The 24,578-nt window shown below is 41.2% G+C and overlaps 1 protein-coding gene across 1 annotated transcript in view; it reads right to left on the reverse strand.

The window, feature by feature from the left end:
- Nucleotides 1–24,578, reverse strand: part of TCF4 (transcription factor 4) — a 376,786-nt gene that overhangs the window by 174,659 nt on the left and 177,549 nt on the right. The window contains exon 6 of the mRNA XM_052660570.1: nt 13,619–13,683. Coding sequence (XP_052516530.1) covers nt 13,619–13,683 — 65 coding nt within the window. The remainder of the gene's footprint in view (nt 1–13,618; nt 13,684–24,578) is intronic.

The following is a 24,578-nucleotide window of genomic DNA, read 5'->3' on the forward strand; positions in this document are numbered from 1 at the left end:
TACGAGGAGACTGGACTAATGGCTATCACAAAAAGCTTCAACAACCGGATGAGGAAGCAGTAGGGAAAATGACAAGTCTGGAGTCAAAGAACCATGTCCCTAGTCCCCTCTCTGCCACTTACTGTTCATAGTGACAGAAAGGCTGTGAGTCTCCGCTTCATTATCAATCAAATGGGGATTAAAAACAGATCTTCCCTCACTGGCATCACAAGTTACATAACTCGTTATTGCAGTTGGTTCGTTTACCCATTGACCCATCCATCCGCTGACTCCGGAGCACTCACTCATGTCCCCTGTTAGGCACTGGGGAGGGTGACAGGCCCAGTCCTCGGTCCTCTCTGGCTGCAGAGAGCGTGACAACTCTGGCTTGGCAGAGCGCAGTGCGTCAGAAGCTACCTGGGCCCAGGGAGAGCCACCTCGTTCCGGCCTGAGTCTAACACGAGGGCCCCGGAGGGAACAGTGAATAAGCAGGGCCTTGGACAGAAAGTGAGAGTCATCCGGTGAAGGAGTATAAGGAAAGGGGAAGGAGGGGCAAGATGAAGATGTCCCAGGCCAATGGAAAGGCCCTTGTGAAGACAGGGAGAACCATCGACGAGCCCTCAAGGCTCGGAGCAGCCCTCAAGGGAACCCGGAGCAGCTCAGTGTGGCTGGGACACCAGGGAGCAGTGGGGAGAGGGAAAGACAAAGCTGAAGGCCAAGGCCGGGGCCAGGCTCTCCAGAGCCCATGCATCGTGTTAAGGTTGGCTCCCCGAAGCACGGGGGGTGCTGGGCCAGGGTGTAACTGCCTCGGGGACTTTTGGAGACAACCACTCCAGCAGTCTTGTGAAAAGGAGAAGGTGGGGATGGAGGGAAATGGAGGGGTGGTGCCTGGGATGCGGGCTCAGTGTACAGGAAGCAGAATCGATCACATCTGAGAACTGAGGGTTTATGGGGATGAAGGAGGCAGTCTAGGAGGGTGACTGGGGAGCAGTCAGTCGCCAAGCCAACAGACACAGATGGAAAGACTAACCCCGAGAGGAAGGTCAACCAATAAAATCCACGGTCAAAAGTACAATACCTGAGGTGAATTATCTCATCAGTAATGGCCAAATTTTACTCTAGCCCCTTGAAAAATATATCTCAACAGGTGTGAGAATATCAACGCAAAAACGTTAAGTTAGAGCCTCACGTTAGGTAACTAAACTGTTTTTAGTTCAAACCCTCTACCAAGTACAGTGATAACATGATCTTGGGGGGGGGCAGGGGATATGGTGTTATTACACAAAATATTTATTAAACACCCAAATGAAGGGGTGGTGGAGTAACTATTGTTGGATGTTCTCGTGTGCTCCACTTGCTGGCTGATTGTCCAGAGCTGACCTAGGATGTCTGTGTTCTATTTCTAGAACAGTATGTACAAATAATCTAGAGCACTGATAAAAATTATTTGCAACCAGGTAACTAAAGGAGACATTTTGGATGAAATTCCACAGGAGCCTCCAATCCTGGTGTCTGTGAGTAGCTCTGAAGTCACACTATGAAACATGAGGGGGTAGTACAGCTACCTAGGATATAATGAAATATAAATATGCTTTGTAATCAAGTATGAAATGGCTTCCCTACTGGCTAGAACAGTAAAGAATCTGCCTGCAATGCAGGGGACCTGGGTTCCATCCCTGGGTTGGGAAGATCCCCTGGAGAAGGAGATGGCAACCCACTCCAGTATCCTTGCCTGGAAAATCCCATGGACAGAGGAACCTGGCGGGCTACATACAGTTCATGGGGTCACAAAGAGTTGGATACAACCGAATGACTAACTATAACTATGAAATGGAGACAGTGTGAAGTTTGAGAATGATAAGACGGATGTGTTTTCTGCAAAAGGGAACAAAAAGGGAAGTTCTCCTAGAAATAAATCAAAGGGTAACCCCTTCCCTCACATCCAAAATGCCAACATTAAAATACTCGTTTCGTTGACAAAATGGCACCCAAGGTTTGCACTCTGAAAACACATTCAAGCAAACCTTACTTGGTAGTAAAGTGGGAGTAGGCCTGAGAGAAACTGGTCCGTATTAGTGCCTCCTGTTGGGCTGGGACAGGTAAATGGCAGAGATGCACACCGACTCCTTGAGGGACGATGTCACAGGAGTAGCGGCTGTCGACACTGCTCTTTGCCACATGTCACCATCCACAGCAAAAAAAAGAAATCCTTTACCCCTGCTGATGTCCTGTTGTATCAGTCACACTACACATGACAGTTCTGAATTGCAGAGCTCAGAGTGACAGACAGACTTCACAGTTAAAGTACCGGTAATGGATCTTTCCACAGGAGTGAATCACATCCAAGGAGGAAAGTTCAGCTGACGGGGACTTCAAAGAAGTGGTATAGCCTGAGTGAAGCTGTGTTCTCCAACTTATGCATGAGCTTTGGGCAAAAAATTTGCTTAGAATTTTATAACGAATTTTCTACTAAAAACACTTAAGAGCTGAAATACTTGTAAGATCTTGAATTCTGATTCTCCTGTAGTTTTAGATCTTAACTCTGGGCAATGACTCTAGGACTCAGGCTGGTACTGCCACAAGTCTTTGAACGTGAACCATAAGAGGGGCAGGAAATCTCCTGGTTGATCTCAGAGAGAGCAAAATCTCACAGATCCAGGCAACCCCAAGTGAAACCAAATGACCATAAGGTCTTAACCAATATTCTCATCACAAAAAGAAAATTCATCATTGAAACATCCAACTATTTTTAAACCAAACTGGTGATCAGTAATGCGATCTCATTTCCTATCTTCTCTATGGCAACTGTCACTGACATTTATTTGTGACTTCCTCCTGTGAAAACATCCACCTTCCAACTCTCTAAGTCTACACTCACTTTGGGTCAGGGACCCATCTCTTACTCCCTCTGTCCATTTCATATACAGTCCTTCTGAAGAACACAAAATATTCTTTCTATGACACTATGTCAAGTCACCTTCATGTTATCTCAAAAAGGTATATAGTTTTCTTTCTATTTATATAGCTGGCATCTTATCTTTAGACTTTTCCATTATAATATGAAACAAATTACAAACGCTTCTTCTTGGCTAATCTTACATGGCTGTAAGAGAGGCACAATTAACTCAAAATGAATAACTATTCATATTCACTATTATGGAACCATACAATATATATACATTGACCCCCATACACCTCAAGTGAGAAGAAAGTTATGCTTAGTTGGTTTCACTGAATAATTTACTAATACTTCTGTTTGAATAAAGATTATTTTATAGGCATCCATACTGATGCAATCTTCAACAAAATATTAATGCTAAGGTAAGCGATTTAATCCAATAGGAACCCACCTACATAAGTTTTGTATCACCTACTAACTGATTCCCTCTTCACATTATTTCCTATTCTATTAGGATAATCAAATGGATATCAGAGAGGCTTATAAAACTCTATCAAAGCATAAGATGACTTAAGAATTTTATCCTGATTTTATAACCTTTATTTCTATTTGATAATCACTTCAGAATTAGAGGTATATTTTAGGGTCCTTTCCTTTTGACTTATTTATCCTGTGTTGGTGGTAGCCAGACTCAATGTTTCCTTCCTGTAGCTTTTATGTGTGTGTGTGAGTGTGTGTGTGTGTGTGTGTGTGTGTGTGCGCGCGCGTGTGTGTGTATGTGTAAAGATGAGGGGAGAAGGGAAACAAAACTAAGAAAAAATGAAAGTGACTTACCAACAGAGTATGAGAAAAGTTAGCTACTTAGCAAAATAAAAATAACAAATTTAGTGATTTGTAATATAAGAATAAAATGAACTCACTGGGTCTCAAGAGGTCTGCAATATGATCTTTGCAAAAGGTATCTTGCCAATTTAATTGAGGTAGGAGTTATTTAATTTTTTTACAGGTATAGTTTTCAATAAAACTACATATGCCTATAATACTGCAATGGCAGATGTGTCTCGATTATTAGAGGTGGGCTCAAGGGAATATATACAATGGATCTTGAAATCTGTAAGCAGCTGTTTTGGGGGGGGCAGTGAAATGATGGGGGAGGGCACTGTACCACACACATGTTCCTTAAGTGCAGCAATGTTTTGTTATTTCACTGCAGGTGTACTACAGAGATGAAATTTAATAACTTACTGTATATAACACCAATAAAACGGAAAAGATTCAGTGCCCTGCTGTTCATTACCATGGTACAAATGAGCTCGGATTATTTTGTGTGCATGCACGGGTAAAACCCCGACCCACAGAGACCCCCACATCTAGAGCTCTGCAGAATGATCACTGCTTGAAAAATCTTAGGGATGTTCTTCCTTAATCGCTTTCATATCACTGAATCGTCATCCCAAATTCATGTAAACGTGACTTTGAGGTGGGTTAAAAATAAGACATAGTTGGTATTTTTTTAAAGCATCATAGAAAGCCTTTACCAAAGAGGTCTTTCAAAAAGACAGGTTAATGGAATCAAGGGTTATACAGATTTCCTTAAGTACCATAACAATATAACCGTGATAATATATTCTAGCCAACAAAATCTAGAGAAGGGCCAGTCTAAAGATGCTATCCCACCAGATTTTAACTGTAAAAAAATATTTGTGTATTAGGAATGCTAAATCAAATACCACTATGTACCCATGTCAGTTTTCTTCTCGAAAGAAACTACTTCTGTTAGATAAAAATAACACAGTTAACATTATAGGTATTTGCTTTAGGAAGCTCAGTTTTGTTTATCTGTGAGTGAAAGTGTCTGTAAAGAAACCCATATAAACAAAGAGAAGGAAATGGTAACCCACCCCAGTATTCTTGCCTGCAAATTCCATGGACATCAGAGCCTGGCTGGGCTGTAGCCCAAGTCCATGGGGTTGCAGAGAGTCGGACACGACTTAGCGACTAAACAACGAACAAAGAAAACACACACACACAATTTTTCAAAGAACGGGGTTCTTCAGTTCTAAGCAAGTCACCACCATCAGGCACAGCAGCAGACTCATTACCTGTTTCTTTCTTAAATAATTACTTCTAAAAAAATTATGGGGTTTTGCTGGTAACTTACAGTGTTCTCACTATTTTAACTTGGGGTTTTAGTTTTAAGAGTTTCAGGAAAATTTCCTAGTGATGAAACCATTTCAAGAAATATCACACAGAAAGGAATTAACGGTTCTCCCATTCCATATTGAAAAATTCCTCTGGTGCTGAATTGTGAGTCTACTGTCTTTTTTACGGAAAGAAGCCAGAGGGCTACAGTGATTTCTATAGGATGGGCAGGTATATTTCAACACGTTCCTTCGTCCATGGGATTTTCCAGGCAAGAGTACTGGAGTGGGTTGCCATTTCCTTCTGGAGAGGATCTTCCCAACCCAGGGATTGAACTTGGGTCTCCCTCATTGTAGGCAGACGCTTTACCATCTGAGCCACCAGGGAAGATATTTCAACAACAAATTTTAACAATTATTTAAAAACAATTAAGTCAATTGTTTAGTCATTAACTGATATCCCCTCTCTTTTTTACGTATCAAAAGTTAGATGAATTATAGTCCTACTTACTAGAGGTTATTAAAACCCCCCAAATACTTTTCATGAGAAAAGAGAAGTTCATCTGGTGAAGTTTCATTTAGGATAGAAGGACTTCATGTTTTTGGTGTCTTATAAACCACCTCGAAGCAATTTCAATGGTTTTCATGCACTAGTTGTCCTGAACTGTCTATACAACTTGTGTGTATTTCTAACACATATTTGTCATTTTATATATTGCACAAGTGAGTTGAATGCCACAATCAAAAAAAAAAAATTACTAGGTCACATTTAGGAGCCTGAAAAAGGTATTGCTCCCAGATTTCACTCTATATAGTTCTCGTATTGGGGGAAGAATAACTTGATCTACGAAGAATCCAAATTTGTGAAATAGCAAACCATATTCTGCCTGCACTGCACAGAAAGGAAGGCCCAAAGATAATCCATACATTTTTAAGAAAGTGTTCATGCTGTTGCTAAAATGTGAATTGGCATATTCTACCCCAGCCTTGTCACAGGAAATCTTCACTGGTTTCAATGAAATTGTACATGCTAATTTTGAGGACATTACAGAATAGATTGGAGAAGGAAATGGCAACCCACTCCAGTATTCTTGCCTGGAGAACCCCATGGATGGAGGAGCTTGGTGGGCTACAGTCCACGGGTCGCAAAGAGTCGGACACTGAGCAACTTCACTTTCACTTTCACAGAATAGATTATCTATACAGTCACATGTGGTATATTTTTCTTTTTTTTTTTTTTAAAGGTTGGGCCGCGAGGAGCCCTGCCTTCCTCTCTGCTTTCCCCCCTACTATGTATGGCTCCAGCTCACCCTGAGAAGACCCTCCATTCTGGGCAGCATATTAGATGCAGATTCTCCACTCTCTACTGAAAGTGGTTTGCCAGTGGGCTCTTGTACAGACCCCCTTTTACTGACTTTAAAAACCTCACCATGAGTTCGGCAGCAGGGAACCCAACTTAGAAAACCACTAGCTTTGAAACCAGGCATTTCAGGGTCCAAAGCCTGGCTCTCACACTTAGCTGGGGGGACTCTTTGGTCTGCTTGCTTTAGCTCTCTGAGCACCATTTTCTTAATTATCAACTATTAAATCAGCCTGGGAACTTATACTGGCACCTAATATTAGTCCTGCCAGCTTCCTCTAGAATGCGCCCAAACTAACATTTAGAAATTCACTCACTTTGACTTTCATTCATCAGCCAAGTCTGGGTTGTGAATGGATACACGGATTCACTATCTCAGTGATCCTTGACAGAGCAACTTAACTGGCATCACAGTAACCCACCTGACTCAGTTGGTCAGCCACTGATGGTCGACCCTGTGAGAGCTTTAAGGACAATTACCACAATGTAGAGAAGCAATCTGAGAATTTCAGAGAAACAATGGTGCTTATGGCAAGATTAATAGCTGGGAGTACAGAGATTGTCACTAGGTTCCAAATTATAGCAAAAGTATACTAGAGTTTATGTGTAAGGAAATGCAGCCTATAATTATGTCTTCCCTTCTGCAATTGAAGCATTTCTGACCATTAGCTTAAAGCATAACCTATTTTTCTTATCAAAATATCTTAAGAAATTTGAAGGATGCTTTAGTACTGCCAGCCTCCCCCAGGTAAGGAACCATATTTAATACAAGGATTATTAACATTATATTTGCATATGCATGAACACTGAAGCGGACAGCAGTGCACCAACAATGAAAGAAATCTCTTTCACTGTCGGCTATCAACACAGAAGGGATGATGGAGCTTTTTTTTTTTTTTTTTTTTAAATCACTAGTTCAAAACCCTCTGATTCAGGCAAGTATCCTCTATACATGCTAAAACCATCAGGTCAAAGACTGTTAGGGAACACGGGCACGGGGATCTATGCCCAGTGCTAAAAAAATCAACACAAAGATTGTTTACTAATTACAGAGGGGGAAAGGTTTCTTTACAATGGACATATCTGGGGGTCTCTAATTCTACCAAGTTGGTAATGTTAGTGTCAACAACAGCAACACATCTTGACATTACATGCCTCCAGATAAAACACAGTATAAAGCACATAATCTATGAGATATTCCAGGCCAAAATGTTTAATTTCCATCTGAAACAGCCTTTCAGCCTAATTTTCAATCTGCAAGCAAGACGAGTAATAGAGTAACAAACAGCATCACAAAGAAATAACCCAACAGTTCAAGAAGGGGACATATTTTTCAAGTCCACCAGCCTGCTGTCTTTAAGGTAAATATCACTTTTCTCAAAATTACAGGAACTGCTCTAGTTTATAAGAAATTCTAAAGAGACACAAAAACAAAATATCATGCATAAACACAGTGTCGGGGGCGGGCTGGAGGGGAAAAGAGATAATAAAGATGTTTTCATGGGGACAATGCAAGAAATTTGAATCAGGATTGGGAATTAGATTAGGAAACTCTGGTTAGTATCTTTAGAGGTGATAACACTATTTGGGTGTTCTTAATTTTCAGACACACATGATGAAAAACCTAAGGGTGAAATCTTATGAGATCTGCCACTTAAAAACGGTACACTGAAAAATACATGCATATATACATACGCGCACAAAGCAAACAAAACAGATACTTTTCATTGTTTGATTTTTCCAACTCTTCTGAGAATTTTAAAATTTACACTATGTAGGATTAAAGAAAATTTTGAAAATTCAGTGAATGGTGTTTGATTCTTCCCCTTAATATCCAGAAAGCTGCTGGTGGGGATTGAAGGTAGGGTATACAAGAGCTTCCCTTTGTTTTTCTCCTTTGTACCGACCACTTCACTTGAAGGCCAATAAATATTTGTTAACCAACACAATGAAAAAATAGCTCCATTCTCCCTTCTGGTGCATGCTGGACGGCGGTTGGGAGAGGGGTATGCCCACAGCAGTGCCCCCCAGACAAAGGAAACGCAGCCCGAAAACCAGTGCTAGGCACAGAGTGGAGATGGCACCACCCTGCAGACCTGGCGCCCGAGACGTCTGACACCATGGTGAGCTTCAATGTTCTATCCCACCACCCACACTGGCACATTCAAAAAGGATGGGCCTGGAGTCTGACCTTTGGTTCCAACAACACCGCCACTGGAAACCGAGAACATCTCCAATTCCCTCCCTGGGGAACCTTCAGACCTGGAATGACGAGGCCACCCGGCTAGGACTCAGGCCAGGAAAATGAGTGACAAGTGACTGCAGGATCTGACCCTCTATGTCATTCCAGAGTCTGCACAGCATGGTCGAAGGAAGGGTTCCCAAAAGAGCCCCATATCTTCTTTGAGAGGGTATGATTTTCTGGTTTTCCAAAGCAGGAAAACGCTGTTCACTATATGGTTCTCACACAGGACTATTCAGACTTCACCCTCTCAAAATGATCCCAAAAGTGATGCCGGGGAAATAAGCCCCAGGCCATAACAATCCCCACCGTGCCAGATACAGAGTTCACACGGGGCCAGATGGAGCCAACCTGGCCCCTGACTTCAGGAGTTTACAGAATCTGGTGGAAACCACCATTCCACAAACATCAATAATGGCACACTCGAAAAGCACCATGAAGGCCAAGTTGAGCGCCAAGACAGTGCATGGATGGAAGAGATTCCTAGGAAGGGTGCAGAGAGCCAGGTACAGATGAGGGTATGCTATGTCAAACATTTAACCATAATGTGAAGTTCAAGACCAAGATGTATTTCTGCTTGCACAAGACCTAACAGCCATTTTCATAAGAAGAGACAAAGGATCTCATGTCTTTTCTGTGTATATCCTTTCTATTTTTACTGTGATTCTTTCTGTACCAAAAATAAAAAGAACTGAAATGAGAAAATCCATTCTTAAATGTGTAATATATACGTGTAATTTCAGTGAATCTAAACGACTCTTTAGGAGCAAGCTAAATCGCATACAGAGCAGACCCATGTCTTCTACAGCTGCAAAGTTTCTGGAACTCAACAAAAGGATCTGAGATTAGGCCTAATTCTTAAATCCCATCCGTTTTAAGAACTAAACATCAAATAACTTTATCAGCATAGTGCTATTTGATTACCTGCTGAGAAAGAAAAAGAATGTGGATAAGGTTAGAGCCTTGGACTTCACTAGAGAAAACAAGATAGGGGCTCGCATATTCAGTTGTGGGATTTTGTATGAAGATTTCAAGGCATCTTACTCACATTCAGAATACCCCTCATTTTCACTGCCTTTTAAATAAAGTACATATGCAATGTAGTCCCATGTCTTGAATAATCAAATTAAGGCAAGAAATCTAAAAGCTTTGTTAGGGTCAGCAGCTAGACTAGATTTTGAACACAAATCTTTTAAACACAGTAGATTCCTACAGAACATTCTAGGAAATCATCAAAGTTAGTTGCACATTAGAATCACCTGGGGAGTTGTCAGAAACGCAAAGGCCCAGCTCAGAAGATGCAAGTTTAATTGGTCTCAGATAGGGCCCAGCTTTCTTTATATTACACACACACACACGCACACATGCACACACACACACACGCCACTGCCCAGAAGATATTAATAATAAAACCATCGCTTTAGACTTGGGCTATCTCCTAGAAAGACAAAACAAACACTTCCTGATAATCAATGCTCCACTTCCATTTAAGGGGATAACCTCTGCCTTAATTACAAGTATTTGTGTTGACATCACCACCTCACTAAAAAAAAAGATCTCAGGAAGATTTTTTTTTTTTAAAGGTTTGCAATCACCAAACATCCTATTCAAAGCAGCAAGAGAAGCCAAAAGCAAATGACATTTTTTTCCTTTCGTCATGCACAGTGATGTCCATTAGGTACTAGCTATAGGCTATCGCATGAAGATCAGACTATCCTGCACACAACTTTACTTCCTTTCATTTCGTTTCTGTCAGACTTTCCATTATAAATTACATTTTCTCTTTCAGTTCAAAAAAAAAGTAGTATGAGGTTGCAATTTGGCAAAAGCATTTTAAGCCTGGGTGTAATTTCCGTACCCCAATTTGATTGAAATTAGTTTTGCCATATTTAGTGAGAACTTAAAAAAGTCCGTTTGGCCGCTTTGGTTTCTATGGGTTTATGTTCTGTACAATTTCAAAAGGCTGAGAAGTTACCAACTTCATTTCTGATCATTTTCAGTGAAAATGCATTCATGAATTTATATTATCCCACTACTATTTTTAATGAAAACAATTTAATCGCTAATAAAGAACCTGCCAGCTTTTGTGTCTCGGCTAAAACACCCACTTTTTAAAAGTCCCATGTCTATCACTGTCAGTGGTACACCCTCAAGAGACACATAATGGATATATACATATATACATACATAAACATATGTATATATTAACCTGATGCATGGAGACAACACACACCTCAAAATAATAATGATTTATTTCTCCAAGACAGTAGTTGGCTACCTGTTGCTTACCACTATTTCTCTGCACAAAACAAAAGGCTACCAGAACCGAAGAAGGATGTTCATCTGTAACAGTGCTTATTCCAGTAAGTCCACAGGGTGCAGGGTTACAACACGACAGAGCAGTTTGGGGAGCTCCTCGGGGCATATCAGTTAAAGGATTTCCATCCAGCACCTCTCTAAGGCAGTAAGCAGGAGAAAACAACAAGCTCCCTCTCCACGAGTCACTCACCTTGCCACACAGTGGGGAATCGTTTCAGCTGTGATCTGCTATTTAGACTTGAAGCCCAACACACGGAGAGTCTGCCTTTCTTTGGGGTTTGCATAGCTGGTGTTGGAGAACAGGAATTCAAAAAGCAATTCGGCTCAAGAGAAACTCATTTTCACCGGAAGACACACTAGGGTCTGTTCTATTCTCAAATTTCACCGAAAGCAGAAATTCATAAATATGCCCCCCTCTCCCTCTCCAACCCCGATTTCCTCAACTGGGGAATTTCCAAAATTGTGCTCTTTGCTTTCTCCTTAAGTGATCACCACCGTTTATGGCCACTGCTGAGCCCAAGCTGAGCAGAGAGAGTCGGTCCTTGCGAGACTCACAATCAGGAAGCAGAAATCAGAATGAAAGAAATCTCCACACTCCATGGCTAGATTATGAAGACTTTTTTTTAGGAGAAGCGGATGCAGCCGCGCTCCTATATACAACAGGATTCTCCTGGACACGAACATCTCAGAAGGAGGCATTCCCCAGGCCAGACATTCAGCCATCACACGCCAGTCTGTCCACCTCTGATCCACCCTCTGCCCCTTTCCACTTCTCACCTTGCGTTTGCCCAAAAAAACGAACTTCAGTCGCACCCGAGGGCAGTATTGCCCACAAACCGAGGGAGGGTCTGTGTCCCGGCACACACACACTGACAGACTCACGCGGGCTGAGTGACGCTTTCACAAGTTAAGGGGCCTCGCGCTTACTCAGCAGAGGAAATCTTTGTGTCTGGGAGGAATCACGCCAATTCCTATTAGGAAGAAAGGATACAGGGGCGAGGAAGTCTATTCTCTCGTTGACCAGAAAAAGAGGCCGGGCGAAAACAGAGACCTCTGCCATGACCATCTGCGAAAAGGAAGGATGTTGTCAACTTTCTTCGCCCCAAAACTCAAACGACCTCTGCTTTGACCCTCAGAAACCAGATACACAGGAACAGGCTCTTCTGCAGGAATTGAGAGCTTTACACCAGAGACTCGGCGCTCCGAGGCTCTCTGCCCGAGCTATCTACCCCGGCACATTTGCACTCACATTCCAAAGATGTTTCCGTCGCGCTGGAATGGCTGTAAATTTCTTTCCTGCAGAATTCTTTCCAAACAAACTGCCGTCAACTGTACTCTGCAGCGTGTGCAGCAGGGAGGTCTTAAACCAGCACCGTTCACCTCATCACAGCAAACCTCTCAGATGCCGAGTATGACTGAACGGGTGGCTGGGCCAGAGAAGTAAACTTTAAAAATGCAAATCCCTCCAGAAGGAAAAAAAAAAACAAACAAAAAACCACATAGGACTCCACCAGAATTCCACCTTTCGGAACCTATGACGGATACCTAAAGGCCACCTCCTCAAGCAGGCTCTATTTAATGACTAAAACTGTCTGCTTACATTTTCCAGGATCCATGAAACAGGTTGTTTAAAAAAAAAAAAAAGCAAAATGGAATTTTTTCTTCCCCCATCATTAAGGAAAACGGGAGGGTGAGAGGGTGCAGGAGAACAAGCATTCCCCTCCCAGCACAAAAAGAACTACATTTCTGTTTGGATGAATAATGTAACGCTAGAAAGCTTTGAATCTGAAAGAGAACCATTAAATTCTATCAAGAGTTTTCCAAAGTAAGAAAGCAATGCCCTTAGAAAAACAAAGTCTAAATCTTTCACGAAAAAAAAGAAAAAGATATGAAACGTGATTAGTACCGATACTGAAATTAAAAAGAAAGCGTCTATAAAAACTCAATTGTCTTGAAACAAAGCTTACACTTTTGGCTATGGATAGTATTTTTAGAACTGGGCTTTCTCTGGAGAGATGAACGTATGCAAATGCACAAAGCCCAGAGACACACACACGCTATACCTTTGCATGACACTGGCATTTTATTATTTAATTAAAGTACTCTTATTTTTCTAGCTCACGCATGCCTCCCTTGAGACGGCTTTGCTGTTAGCCTGCTGGCCTTGACTTTCAGCCAAAAACAATTCAGAAACAAAAAGGGACAACAAATCATATTTTCACAGACATTTTTATCCCTCAATACAACCCTGTGTTCACACAACATCCTACAGCCCCTATGAAAACTATAATTTAGGGCAGTAGCCACCCAAAACCTAGGATCTGACACATGGCTGCACGAAGCATTTCCAGTGTAAGAAATTCTCAAGTTCTTAATTGCAAATAAACTCTTTTGATAGAACCACTTTCCCCGACATCGCTGGTTTGCAAACAGTGCCACTGGTACCGGCTGATGGATGAAAAAAAATAACAACAAGCCAGTGAATACAGTGCTGATACGATGAGGTGTTTATGACTTCCGCGCTCGGTGTTATTTCATTACTTTGTAAGAGAGTCAGGCATCAGAAGATTTTCGGTGCCTCACTGCCCCAGCCTCAAATGCATCACCTAATTTACAAAACACACTGATTCACCAGGCTCATTCTCTCAACCCTTCCCCAAAGACAGACTCTCACTTACCTGGTGGCAACCCTGTAAATTCGATTCTCTCCCATAAGATGAGTAGGAGCCCCTTTCTGTTTTACCTGCCAAGAGAAACAACAACAACAAAAAAGTGTAAATTGTGTTTTTCCTTAAAAACAAAAAAATCTCCTTCAGGTAACAGACATCCACTTCTCTTCCCCGATGTTTACATACGAAAAGTAGGCACTACTGGCAATGTATGCAAGCAAGGCAGAGAATAACACTTCCCCACGCTGGCTATGCTAAACTGGAAAAAAAATATCCTTCATTCCTATTCTTAGCCAAACTGCTCCACACTTCCAAAAACTGTCATTCCAATGGCCTCCACTTTCTCTAACAAACAAATTGTCATTCTTTATTTTCACTTTCTTTCTCGCTCACAAAATTTAAACAATTTCATTTTTATTTACACAGCAGGCACATTATCTATGTAATGACCCTAGCCTAGTCATTCCCATTGATTACATTGACACTTAATGGTGAGGCCAAAGCTAATCAATCAGGACTCTCCAGATGGTGAATAAAGCAAAGAAACTATTCACAATTCTGGGTCTCTCTTCCCCTCTCTCTCTCTTTCTCTCTCTCTCTCTCTTATTTAAACTCCCTTTCCCAGGAATAAAGACCATCATGATCAAGATGATGATGGAATTTACATTTGGGAAAGAGGACTGTTGAAAAACTGCCCACTCTGAGGCCAACTTCAGGTTCTACCAGTAGACTCAGCAGAATACGGGATAACGGAACATCAGTGTCTTGTTCTGATTCTAACACTCTGGTTTTTTATCTGTAGACTCCTCTACAGAGATGTACAGAGCCATATCTAAGGGTAAAAATCAAGGCAGCTCATTTGTTTCTTTAAAAAAGTATGTTGAGCCTTAATTGTCAGGAGGAAAACAATGAAAACACCTTACAAGAGATCCAACCAGTAGAACATACCTAGCGACACACAAAGAATTGTTCAAGAGAACAGTCCACAGTAGGACAATAAAAAGGGCTCGTCCCGCCCAAAACACAAACCCCACCCTGTCCAAGACAGAAGGATGTGTTCTTCCCTTCAGACTAGAGCTTAAGGTACATTGTCCTCTTTACCCAGGACTATACTATTCTTTCTTCCAATGGGAAAATTCAAAACTAGTATTTTGAGAGGCTGGATGGATCCTTTGGAGTTCACAACACCCAAGTTTTTCCCCCTTGACTCAAGTTAACATAAACGTTACAAGCAGCAGTGTTCAACTGTAATCTTTGAGTTCAATGACAATGCTATGAGGGCATGCCTTTCTGACACCACACAAGGAATTTGCCTTTGATAAATCTTAAAACTAGTCAAAAGCTCACCTTGTATGGGAGTCACTATAGACATAAAACAGAAGATGATTTTTGAAGGAAGTCAAACCTGAGTCTTAACATCAACCCTCTTCCCCATCAGTATCTCAAACTTGGGGACACACTCCCGCCACCCAACTTCTGGCACGGTATTCAGTACAAAGCAGAAAATCAATGACCATATCAGTTTCAGTCCAATGAAACAGGACACCAACTCACATATTCAATCCTGGGAGGTCTAAGAGAATAACTTTCACTGTATGAGGATTTTACATTGAAGAAGAGATTCATTTGCCCGTTTTAGAAGTATAAATGGTCATAAAGACCTATTTATTCTTCTGTGTCAGATGGAAGCTACTTGTAGTGTTTAACTTCTCTTTATACATATTACTAACAGAAAAAATACCAACTCGATCTTTATGAGTTATCAAATGATGTCTGTCCTTCCTTAAGCTCTCACATCTACAAAGCTTTAATACAACCAGGACATGATTCACTTTGACACAATATCCACTTGTTTAGCAACTAGAAAGACAAGTAGAGAGGTAGGTGGACATGCAGACAAGCACAGAGACAGAAAGAGACACAGATAAGGAAGAATTTACTCTGACTTCCGAGGAAACTGAATATCTAGTGTCCTGTTCTGGTGACTTCCAGAAATGGGAAGGAAGAAAGGCGATCTATTTCTTTCTCTAGAAGGAGTTACTGAAGCTATCTCCTACAGAATTTCACCACCTGGCATTATTTCCCAACCTGACTCCTGCATATAGACCTGGAAAGAGGAATTTGCCTACCAGAACTTGTCTCAATCCATATATATATATATATATATATATATATATGAATATAAATGTATATATATACATATACACACATATGTATACACACACACATACACATACACACACATATATAAAGTTAGGTCCATTTCTTTAATTCTTTTAAAGGTAGACAGGGGGTCCATGCAAATAGTAAGGATGTGAGAGAGAAAGAGAATGTGAATAAATAAACAGGGGAGAGAAGAGAGAGGAAAAGAGGAAAATGAAGGGAGGAGAGCGGACTGGAAAGCACAGGGGTGGGCAGAGAGCAGAGGAGGGGAAGAGCCGAGCAGGGATGCAGGCGGCACAGAGTCCCCAAAGTGCTCTTGGCTACACGGACCCAACATTCTTTACTATCATATCAGATACAGACGGCTTAATCTTAATTTTGCTTGTTAAAAAATATTTATCCAGATACAAAAATAAACCCACTGCAAATTACAAGTTGTCAGGGTTAAAAATCTACTCCTGTCTGTGTGGGGGAGGACAAGAGACCAGCATAGACATGAATCATTCTCAGTAATTCGAGTGTTTCCATGACATCAGTGGGCACCCGTCCAGGACCCTGTCGAAGTCTGTGAGGTACGGAAGAGGCAGCGCAGCCAGCAGGAGGCTGGGAGGTGCACTTCTTTCCCCCCCCCCCCTTTTTTTAGGATTATATTCCTTGTAAAGATTTCATCTGTGACATCCACTTTTACCATCAAATAGATCGCTCCAGAGATCCTGAGCAAACACATGTCATTCTGATAGTGTAAACCTTTAACTTTATTACATCTTTTTGTTCCCAAAATCAACTATAAATCTGTCCTTAGAGCTCAAATCCCTGTTTGGGAGCAAAACAATCAGGGACATGGACTGTGGGTAAACCCAAGCACCTTCTCAAGCCTATCTTATCTACTCCACTAATTTCCTAATGGCAAAAAGCAGCCATTTTACAATGGCACCTCACTTCCAGGGGGAAAAAAATATACACATCTTTTGTATAAACTGTCCACTAAAAATTAGCTATGATCTTGATGTCAGTCTTCTGCTTAAAATGCTCAGGAACATTTGTTTCAGATAATAAAATTCTCAAGAGCACTGATAACATGTTTGAGTAGGATCCTTAAGTAACTATCTGTGCTCGTGAACACAAAAGCTCCTAAATATGTGTGTTTACTCTATACCAGCCATGGATTTTTGTCACTTATACCCAGTGGCTGGCGCGGACAGCTTCTTTCCTCCATTCTTCGCCACCGACCTCCCCCCTCATCCCCACGATCACAACGGAGCTTTCAAAGAGCTCAAGATTCTATTTTTCCAATATTTAAAAGAGATAGCAGTGATGAACAAACCCGGCGCGTTCACTGCGGAATTTTCGAGACAACCCTCCAGTACTAGAATGCGACAGCCGCTGCGGATATTTTTTGGCACCAAGACAAGGGTGGCAGTGCCAAGCCCCATGGCTAAAAGTACTCAAAAGAGGCATAAGGGCAGCATTAATCGCTCAAGTCTTTTACTGCATGGAGTACTGTTGTCCATATTTTAAAAACTAAAAGTACCCGTTAGTAACATTTGTCGTCTGCCCACCAAGGGGGTGGTCGGGGGGGACTCTGAAATATACACCAGAAACAAATCTTGTCAAGCATTTGATTCATTTTTATACCTAAAAGGACCAAATGTTAAATTTTGCTGCTGGTGACGATTTGCCGTGCATGAAACAAATAATATGACCTAATAGGCTACACTGAAGGCTGAATGAAAGCTACAAGAGAGGATTTCATAAACGAAGTCGACATATTGGCTAAACAACTTTCTTCTGCAAAAATGATGTATACAAGGAACATGTAATGCTATGTCACAATTTTTTAAATTAAGCAAGAAAAACGCTGTAAATGAGCAGACACAACATCCGTCAATCAATCCTTCTAAAGACAAAGGAGCTCAACTCGCAGCCCCTTCTCTAGAACAAGTCGGCATCTACAGTGAGCAAACAATCCGGAAAGTCAACACGTGTTTTGTCCAAATTGAACCCCTCAGCTGTTAAAAACCTATATTTAAATTTGATTATTAAAAATGACACCAATGGGCAATCAATAAAGGAGTCACTTGCTTTTTCTGTTGCCCTTGAAAAACTCAAAGCTAAGCAGAAAATATAAGCTGTTCCCATTTATTTTTAAAGACCAATCCTTTTGCTGATTTATTCAACTGTTCTTTATCTTGCTGCCTCATGAAGGATAAAGAAAAGAAATTTAATGTGGGGGTGGGGGGGAGTTATGATGAACAAATATCTATCATTCAAAATCTAATACTTTTATATTCTTACATAATTTTCCATTTGACTCCTAATTTGCCTTACAATCTATTCATGGTGTCCCATTGCAAGGGAATGCCATAGGAAATGACTGAGAATGAAAGTGTTACATGAAGGGAAAAACTGGTATCATAAATTCATTAATTCACAAGGACACATCTAAGAAGTATCCCCGCCGGCAGATTGCTACACCTAAACAGTTCTAATCCATTTGGAGGGAGTAAGAGACAGGCAAGAACAACTTATCCATAATATGATTTTTGGAGATAAGCCGAGACACAGATGAGCCCACGGGTGGTTGACCCATAGGATAACAATAGGTTGTGTTTGGGTTTCTAGCTTTTTATTCGTACAAGGCCACTTTTAATATTACATATAAATGGTAAGTATTTCACCAACAACCAAACAAGATGCACTATACACTGGAAAACATCCTCCTGTGAAAAGCCTTGATTTAAAAAAACAAAAACAAAAAAAAGTGACCTGATGTTGTAGGACAATACCCAGCAAGGTTATTCCATTGCTAATCCTCATTCTGGGAACTGAAGAACCAGCCCTTTGTTCTCTGTCACCAGACTAAGGAGCTCATCACAACCCTGTTTGAGTTGGATTAAATCTCTGTCCCTGCCCTCAGCCCATCCTTGGTTACCCTATCATCTGGGGGTGGGAGGCATACTGAAAAGAGTATTTCATTAAACAATAAGCGGAAGAGTGGTTCCAAAAATATACATGAGGTTATTTATAATTTACAGTTCTCTCATCTTTCCCATGCCTACCTTTCTCTCTCTTGTCCGCACGATACCCGAGTTCTTGTCATGTATCCCCACTACACAAAGAGGTTATGTAGACATTCATTCAATCTACACAAGAACCAACCCTGTGAGGCACATAATATAAACACCATTTTACAGATGAGAAAATTGAGGAACAGAAAACTGCCCAAGCTCACAAAGGCAGCACCTGTTAGATGCAGGATTCAAACCCTGGCAGCTGGATTCCCAAGGCTGGACTCTTCATACTATTCTGCGCTGCCGGAATTTAAACTCGGGCAGAAAAAAAAAAAAAAAACCAAAAAGCTACAAACACATAAGAAGCCCAATTCTGAAGACTCAAATCCCAGAGCTCAAAACACTCATGAATTTGATATGAAATTAATGAAAGTGTCTTAGAGGTGGTGATAATTTACATTTACATGGTGTTTTATTCCTAAAAGGTCTCTAGGTACTTAATAGCTGTGCAAATAATGTACACCAGAACCTGTGACTTCATGAAAAAATCTGCAACCATCTCCACAACAACTGGAAGCAACTAACTGACAAAAATGTGGCTGCAAACCACGTCTCGACACACGTCACTTGTGAAGAACATGAGTTCAAACCAATGAAGAAAAGAAGAGTGAAAGTAAAAATAGTCACAGTTTAGGAGACAAGACAGCACTCTAGTGTCTTCTGTGGAGTAACAGCCCCACAACAGGCTCCGAAAAACAAAAAGGAGGCAAACTAAAAAGCCCAGGAAATGTTACAAGCTGCCTATCTCTCTTGACCCCCAGAAATTTACACTGGATCTTAGCATGTGAAGTCCTCTGAAAAAATCCTGTAATGAAGACATTTAATTTCAGTTAATATCTTTTTTAACTTCACTTTTAAACTTTAATCAAACATTTTATTTAATCCAATACATCCAAACTATTACCATTTTGACATGCAATCTTTCCTAAATCCATTTGAATACACATACTTGCCCTTGTCTTTTTGCCTACTGACACAAATCCTGAGGAATCTGAGAAACCACTCTTTAAAAACTTAACATTTAAAAGAATGCCCTGGGTTACTGTATTGGCAATTTTCTATCAAATAAATAAGGTTAAAATTTGAATTTTATTTTAATTGACCTAAAAATACTTGTGTTTTGTTGTGATGTTTCCACGAATATACACCTCTGTGGTTCTGACTAGCCAGTCAATCTTAATTTTCCCTGATCCAAGCTTGGAGGTGACAGTCTGGGTTTACAAGAAACCAGAAATTGACGTTATTTTCCTCATTTCTAAAATACAGAGAAGACCATTGGTTCTTTCCTGTAGAATCCTACTATACTTTTAAAATCCAAATTTAATAAATTTCATGCTAAAAGAGTTACAACTCAATTTCAGCAGATAAAACAGTCATTCCACAGTCTAGAAAATTCTCTTCCTCCACTTCATCCTAAATTGAGAACAGAAAGAAAACTCAGAGGAAAAGTGACGAGGCACATAGTTTGCAGCAAAGAATGATGAGACACGGGGACCAAATCATTGTGCCAGGAAAGACTAACTTCAGTCCTTCCTTTAACTGATGTTCTTAAATCATCAAAATAGAACACTCGGTAGTAACTAGAGCTCTGACCTTGGAAAATTATGAGTTTTTAGCTGCTTTCTGTCACTGATTCACCTCATCTCATCTAGACAGTGCCTTCAAAACAGTGGGTGTACCAAAATTCCAGATATACTTAAGAGTATCTTGAGGTACCACCAAAACTCTTCCTTTGGGGGGATTCTAAACATGGTTGAGAATCTACATTCAATTCTCCTTGAAGCCCTCACATTTGTAAAGCATTATATAGTATGTAAAGCAAAGACAACAAGACCCCAAGAGTTCCTTAGATGGCCATTTTACCCCCATGTTTACAGTGCATGCGTGCACTCAGTCGAGTTCAACTACTTGCGACCCCATGGACTGCAGTCCGCCAGGCTCCTCTGTCCATGGGATTTCCCAGGCAAAAATACAGTAGTGGGTTGCTATTTCATCCTCCAGGGGATCTTCCTGAGCCAGGGATCAAACCCACATCTCTGTCTCCTGCATTGGCAGGTACATCCTTTACCACTGACTCAACTGGGAAGCCCTATGTTTATAGCAGAAGTCACTAAAATTCAGAAAAGGTGGGGAATTTCCTGGCAATCCAGTGGTTAGAACTCTGTGCTTTCATTGCCAAGGGCGCTGGTTCATTCTCTGGTTGGGGAACTAAGATCTCACAAGCCCCGTGGCCAAAAAAAAAAAAGGGCAACCAACTTCTAACAATTAAAAGAGGTTGTACAGATATTGAGACAAAGCTAGAACCTAAATAACCAATTCCTGTACCAAAATCTGTTTTTACAATATGCCACCTTTATTACCCATAGCTATTGTGGTAACAAAGATGATTCCACTCGCCTTTTTCTCACTATGTAGCACAGCCCTCTCCTCAATTTGTAGTAGGTAGAAGAAGCATTCTCCAGTCCTTTGATGAATGAAAATGTTAGAACGGGTCACACTTTGAGTGACCATCCTTTGGGACACCAAAAATCCCCTTTTCGATGCAAAATGAAAAGTACTGTCTTAGATTATTTGGCCCACCCCGGACAACAGTTGGGATCATCCCCTCCCTCACGCTTAGGAGAAGTGCCCACATTACCAACTGAAAGCACGTGAGCTTTATCCTTTCTTTTCCCAATGCAGGAAAATCTTTTATTGAAAATAACACTAATTCCACCGAGTGTGCAATTAATCAACGTAATCATGGGGATAACTTAGCTGTTTGGGGAGGTGTGTCGAATAACTCTTTAAGGCCACTAAAGTGCCACTTGAGTCACCAGAGTAATGATTTTCTGAATCAGCAATTTGTACAAGGGTCCCCTAGGGGCCTGAAGGACTAACGCTAACCCTGAAATCACTCAACTTACTTCTAACGAGTAACTTACCACTGGCTTGATGTGAATAAGATCTCAATGGTTCTGCCTGCCCTATTTTATATTTTTATTGCAGTTAAGTGTCTACGGTGTCTGGGCATAACCAAGTCAATGAAGGACTCTGTGGGGCTTCTGAAGAAACATCATATACGTCTGAAGTTTTGCTTTTATTTGACAAAATGTAATCATTTTGCATAGAAAAATGAAACACAAGGTCAAGCTTGCAATATACACTGACGGCATCAGAAGCACGCAGAAACAAAATGTTTCTGTTGTCATCTTAGAAGGAAAGAAGACACAGGATCAGGGTGGAGGAAATCAAGCCCCTCAAATCAGTTCTATGGCTCAGACACCCCTGCCAGTCATGAGAACTGTCGGAGGTCTTTTCTTAAAACAGATACCTGGGTTCTCCACCCCAGGGGACTTGCAATCAGTGGAACAGAGTCCAGAATATCTATTTTTTAAAAAAAACAGTAACTTTCACTGGTTAGTCTAACAGGCCAGGGGTAAGAATAACCAATTTAAGTGAACTGATTCGATCTTTAAGGTTATATCAGATGCTGCTGCTGCTGCTGCTGCTGCTGCTAAGTCGCTTCAGTCGTGTCCGACTCTGTGCGACCCCATAGACGGCAGCCCACTAGGCTCCTCTGTCCCTGGGATTCTCCAGGCAAGAGTACTGGAGTGGGTTGCCATTGCCGGGAGATAACAAACAAACAAAAATCAATGACTATCTAATCTAACCTGTTTAACTGGGCTTTGAAACAAGAGTTGATCAACAAGAGTTGATCGCCAAGACTCTTTCAGCTACATTCTGCAAGCTGGAGAAACATTTTTCTGACAGCGTGTTAGGCCTCTAAGTTTGTTCATCTCCACTCATGAAGATTAGTTGTTTTAAAGAAACATATCTCACATTACCACGTAGATAGCTCTCAAACACAACAGGATCCCAAGACACAAGTATCCTGGAGGTAAAAGGACATTCCTCTTCAGCCAGCCCCAGGGGCCGCTGCTCCGAAAGTACCCGCTTCCTGCCCTAAGGAAGAAGTCACCTTTAGACTGCGAGGATCAGCTCAGGGAACCCGACTTGATTTCTTAACCTAAAAGGACGCTCCCACCCATGAATTCGGCATGTTCATGCTCTACGGAAGCATGGAGTCCTTGCTGTGGGAGAGAATTTGGTCTTCTGATTCCTCTGGAGGAGACTGATGACATTTCTGACCAAATGCAGCAGAGACAACATCCTATAGTGTAAGACTTTGTTGCCCCGCTCAATTATTTGGAATTTATCAGCAAATTTTAAGAAAATCAGTAGTTACGTTTTACCTTGCAATCTGCTTTTAGCGATGCATTATGTACCGCCCAGTAAACTGATGTTCTAAAAGACTCTCACACGTTTGTGTGTGTGTTAGTCGCTCAGTCATGTTCAACTTTTTGTGATCCCAAGGACTGCAGCCTGCCAGGCTCCTCTGTCCATTCAGGCAAGAATACTGGAGTGGGTTGCCATTTCCTTCTCCAGGGGATCTTCCTGACGCAGGGATTGAACCTGGGTCTCCTGTATCGCAGGAAGACTCTTTACCATCTGAGTCATCAGGGAAGTTTCACTAATATCAACTGTTCAAAATAATAAGGACCAAACTCTGAATTAGGCACGTCAGCACAGAAAACAGAAGAAAGACGTAGTATTATGTTCATTATATAGCGTGTATCCAGGGAAATCACACATTTGAGCACCATCTCGTATAGGGGATGGCCTCACTTTTCAAGCTGAGCTCACAACTAACAATTAGAATACAACCACTATCATCCCTCAAAAGAAGCAAGACACATTTGATATGAAACTCAAGAATGCACAAAAATAAAGTAGGTGGGGGGGTTCACGAAAATTTTAAATACAGCTTTACATACGTGCAATAAAATAAGTATTACACTTACATGTATATATGTATATATATATGTATACATATATATATGTATATAAGTAGCATTTTTAACCTCAAATAGAAGAGAATCTGAGTGTCATGCATAGATGCACCTATAATGTATTACATGACATTTCTCTAGTCTTAAGACTTACAGAGTTCATATTCCCTAAATATACACTGCTGAAAAGTTGTGGTGAAATAGCCCATAATTCAAAATACAATTCAGGGCATTCACAGAGCAGACAAAGGCGAGGAAGACTGCTAACCACTGAGCTGCCCTTCAAGATCAACTTTAAAAGAATGGCCCCATTACAAACAAGCTGGGAGGGAAATAGGATCAAACTACTCAAGAGCCCAGCTCCCTTGTTAAAGGAAGGTGATGGTTCACAAACAAAATTACACAAGCCACTGAGCCCCACACTATAGCGTTTAAGGAAACCCTCCCAATTACTGAATATATGAGCATGACTAAATCAAGAGAGGAAGGCGGGGGCCACAGGAAGGAAGGGGAGAGGCAGAGGAAGGGATGATGAGGGAGAAGGAGGAATGGGGGAAGGAGAGAGAAGGGGCGCAGTCACAACAGTGACCGCATCCTGGCAAAACATGCAAGAATATAAAATCCACCACGTGGAACAGATGTTTACAGACAGCAATTTTCAATTCTGAAGCTTGCAAAAATGGTCCTCTGAACCTGAAAGAGGCCCAAAAAACATAAGATTCGGGAATAAATATTGTTGGGTGCCTGTGTATAACTAGCCCGTGTTGGCTGATGGTATGTTAACGACGTTCCTGTTCTCAGGAACTCGACTCAAATTGTTTAATGGCCTATATGGGAACAGAATCTAAAAGGGTGGATATAGGTCTCTGTGCAACTGATTTACCTTGCTGCCCAGGTGAAACT

This window comes from Budorcas taxicolor, chromosome 22, assembly GCF_023091745.1.
Source record: "Budorcas taxicolor isolate Tak-1 chromosome 22, Takin1.1, whole genome shotgun sequence".
Taxonomy (NCBI): Eukaryota; Metazoa; Chordata; class Mammalia; order Artiodactyla; family Bovidae; genus Budorcas; species Budorcas taxicolor.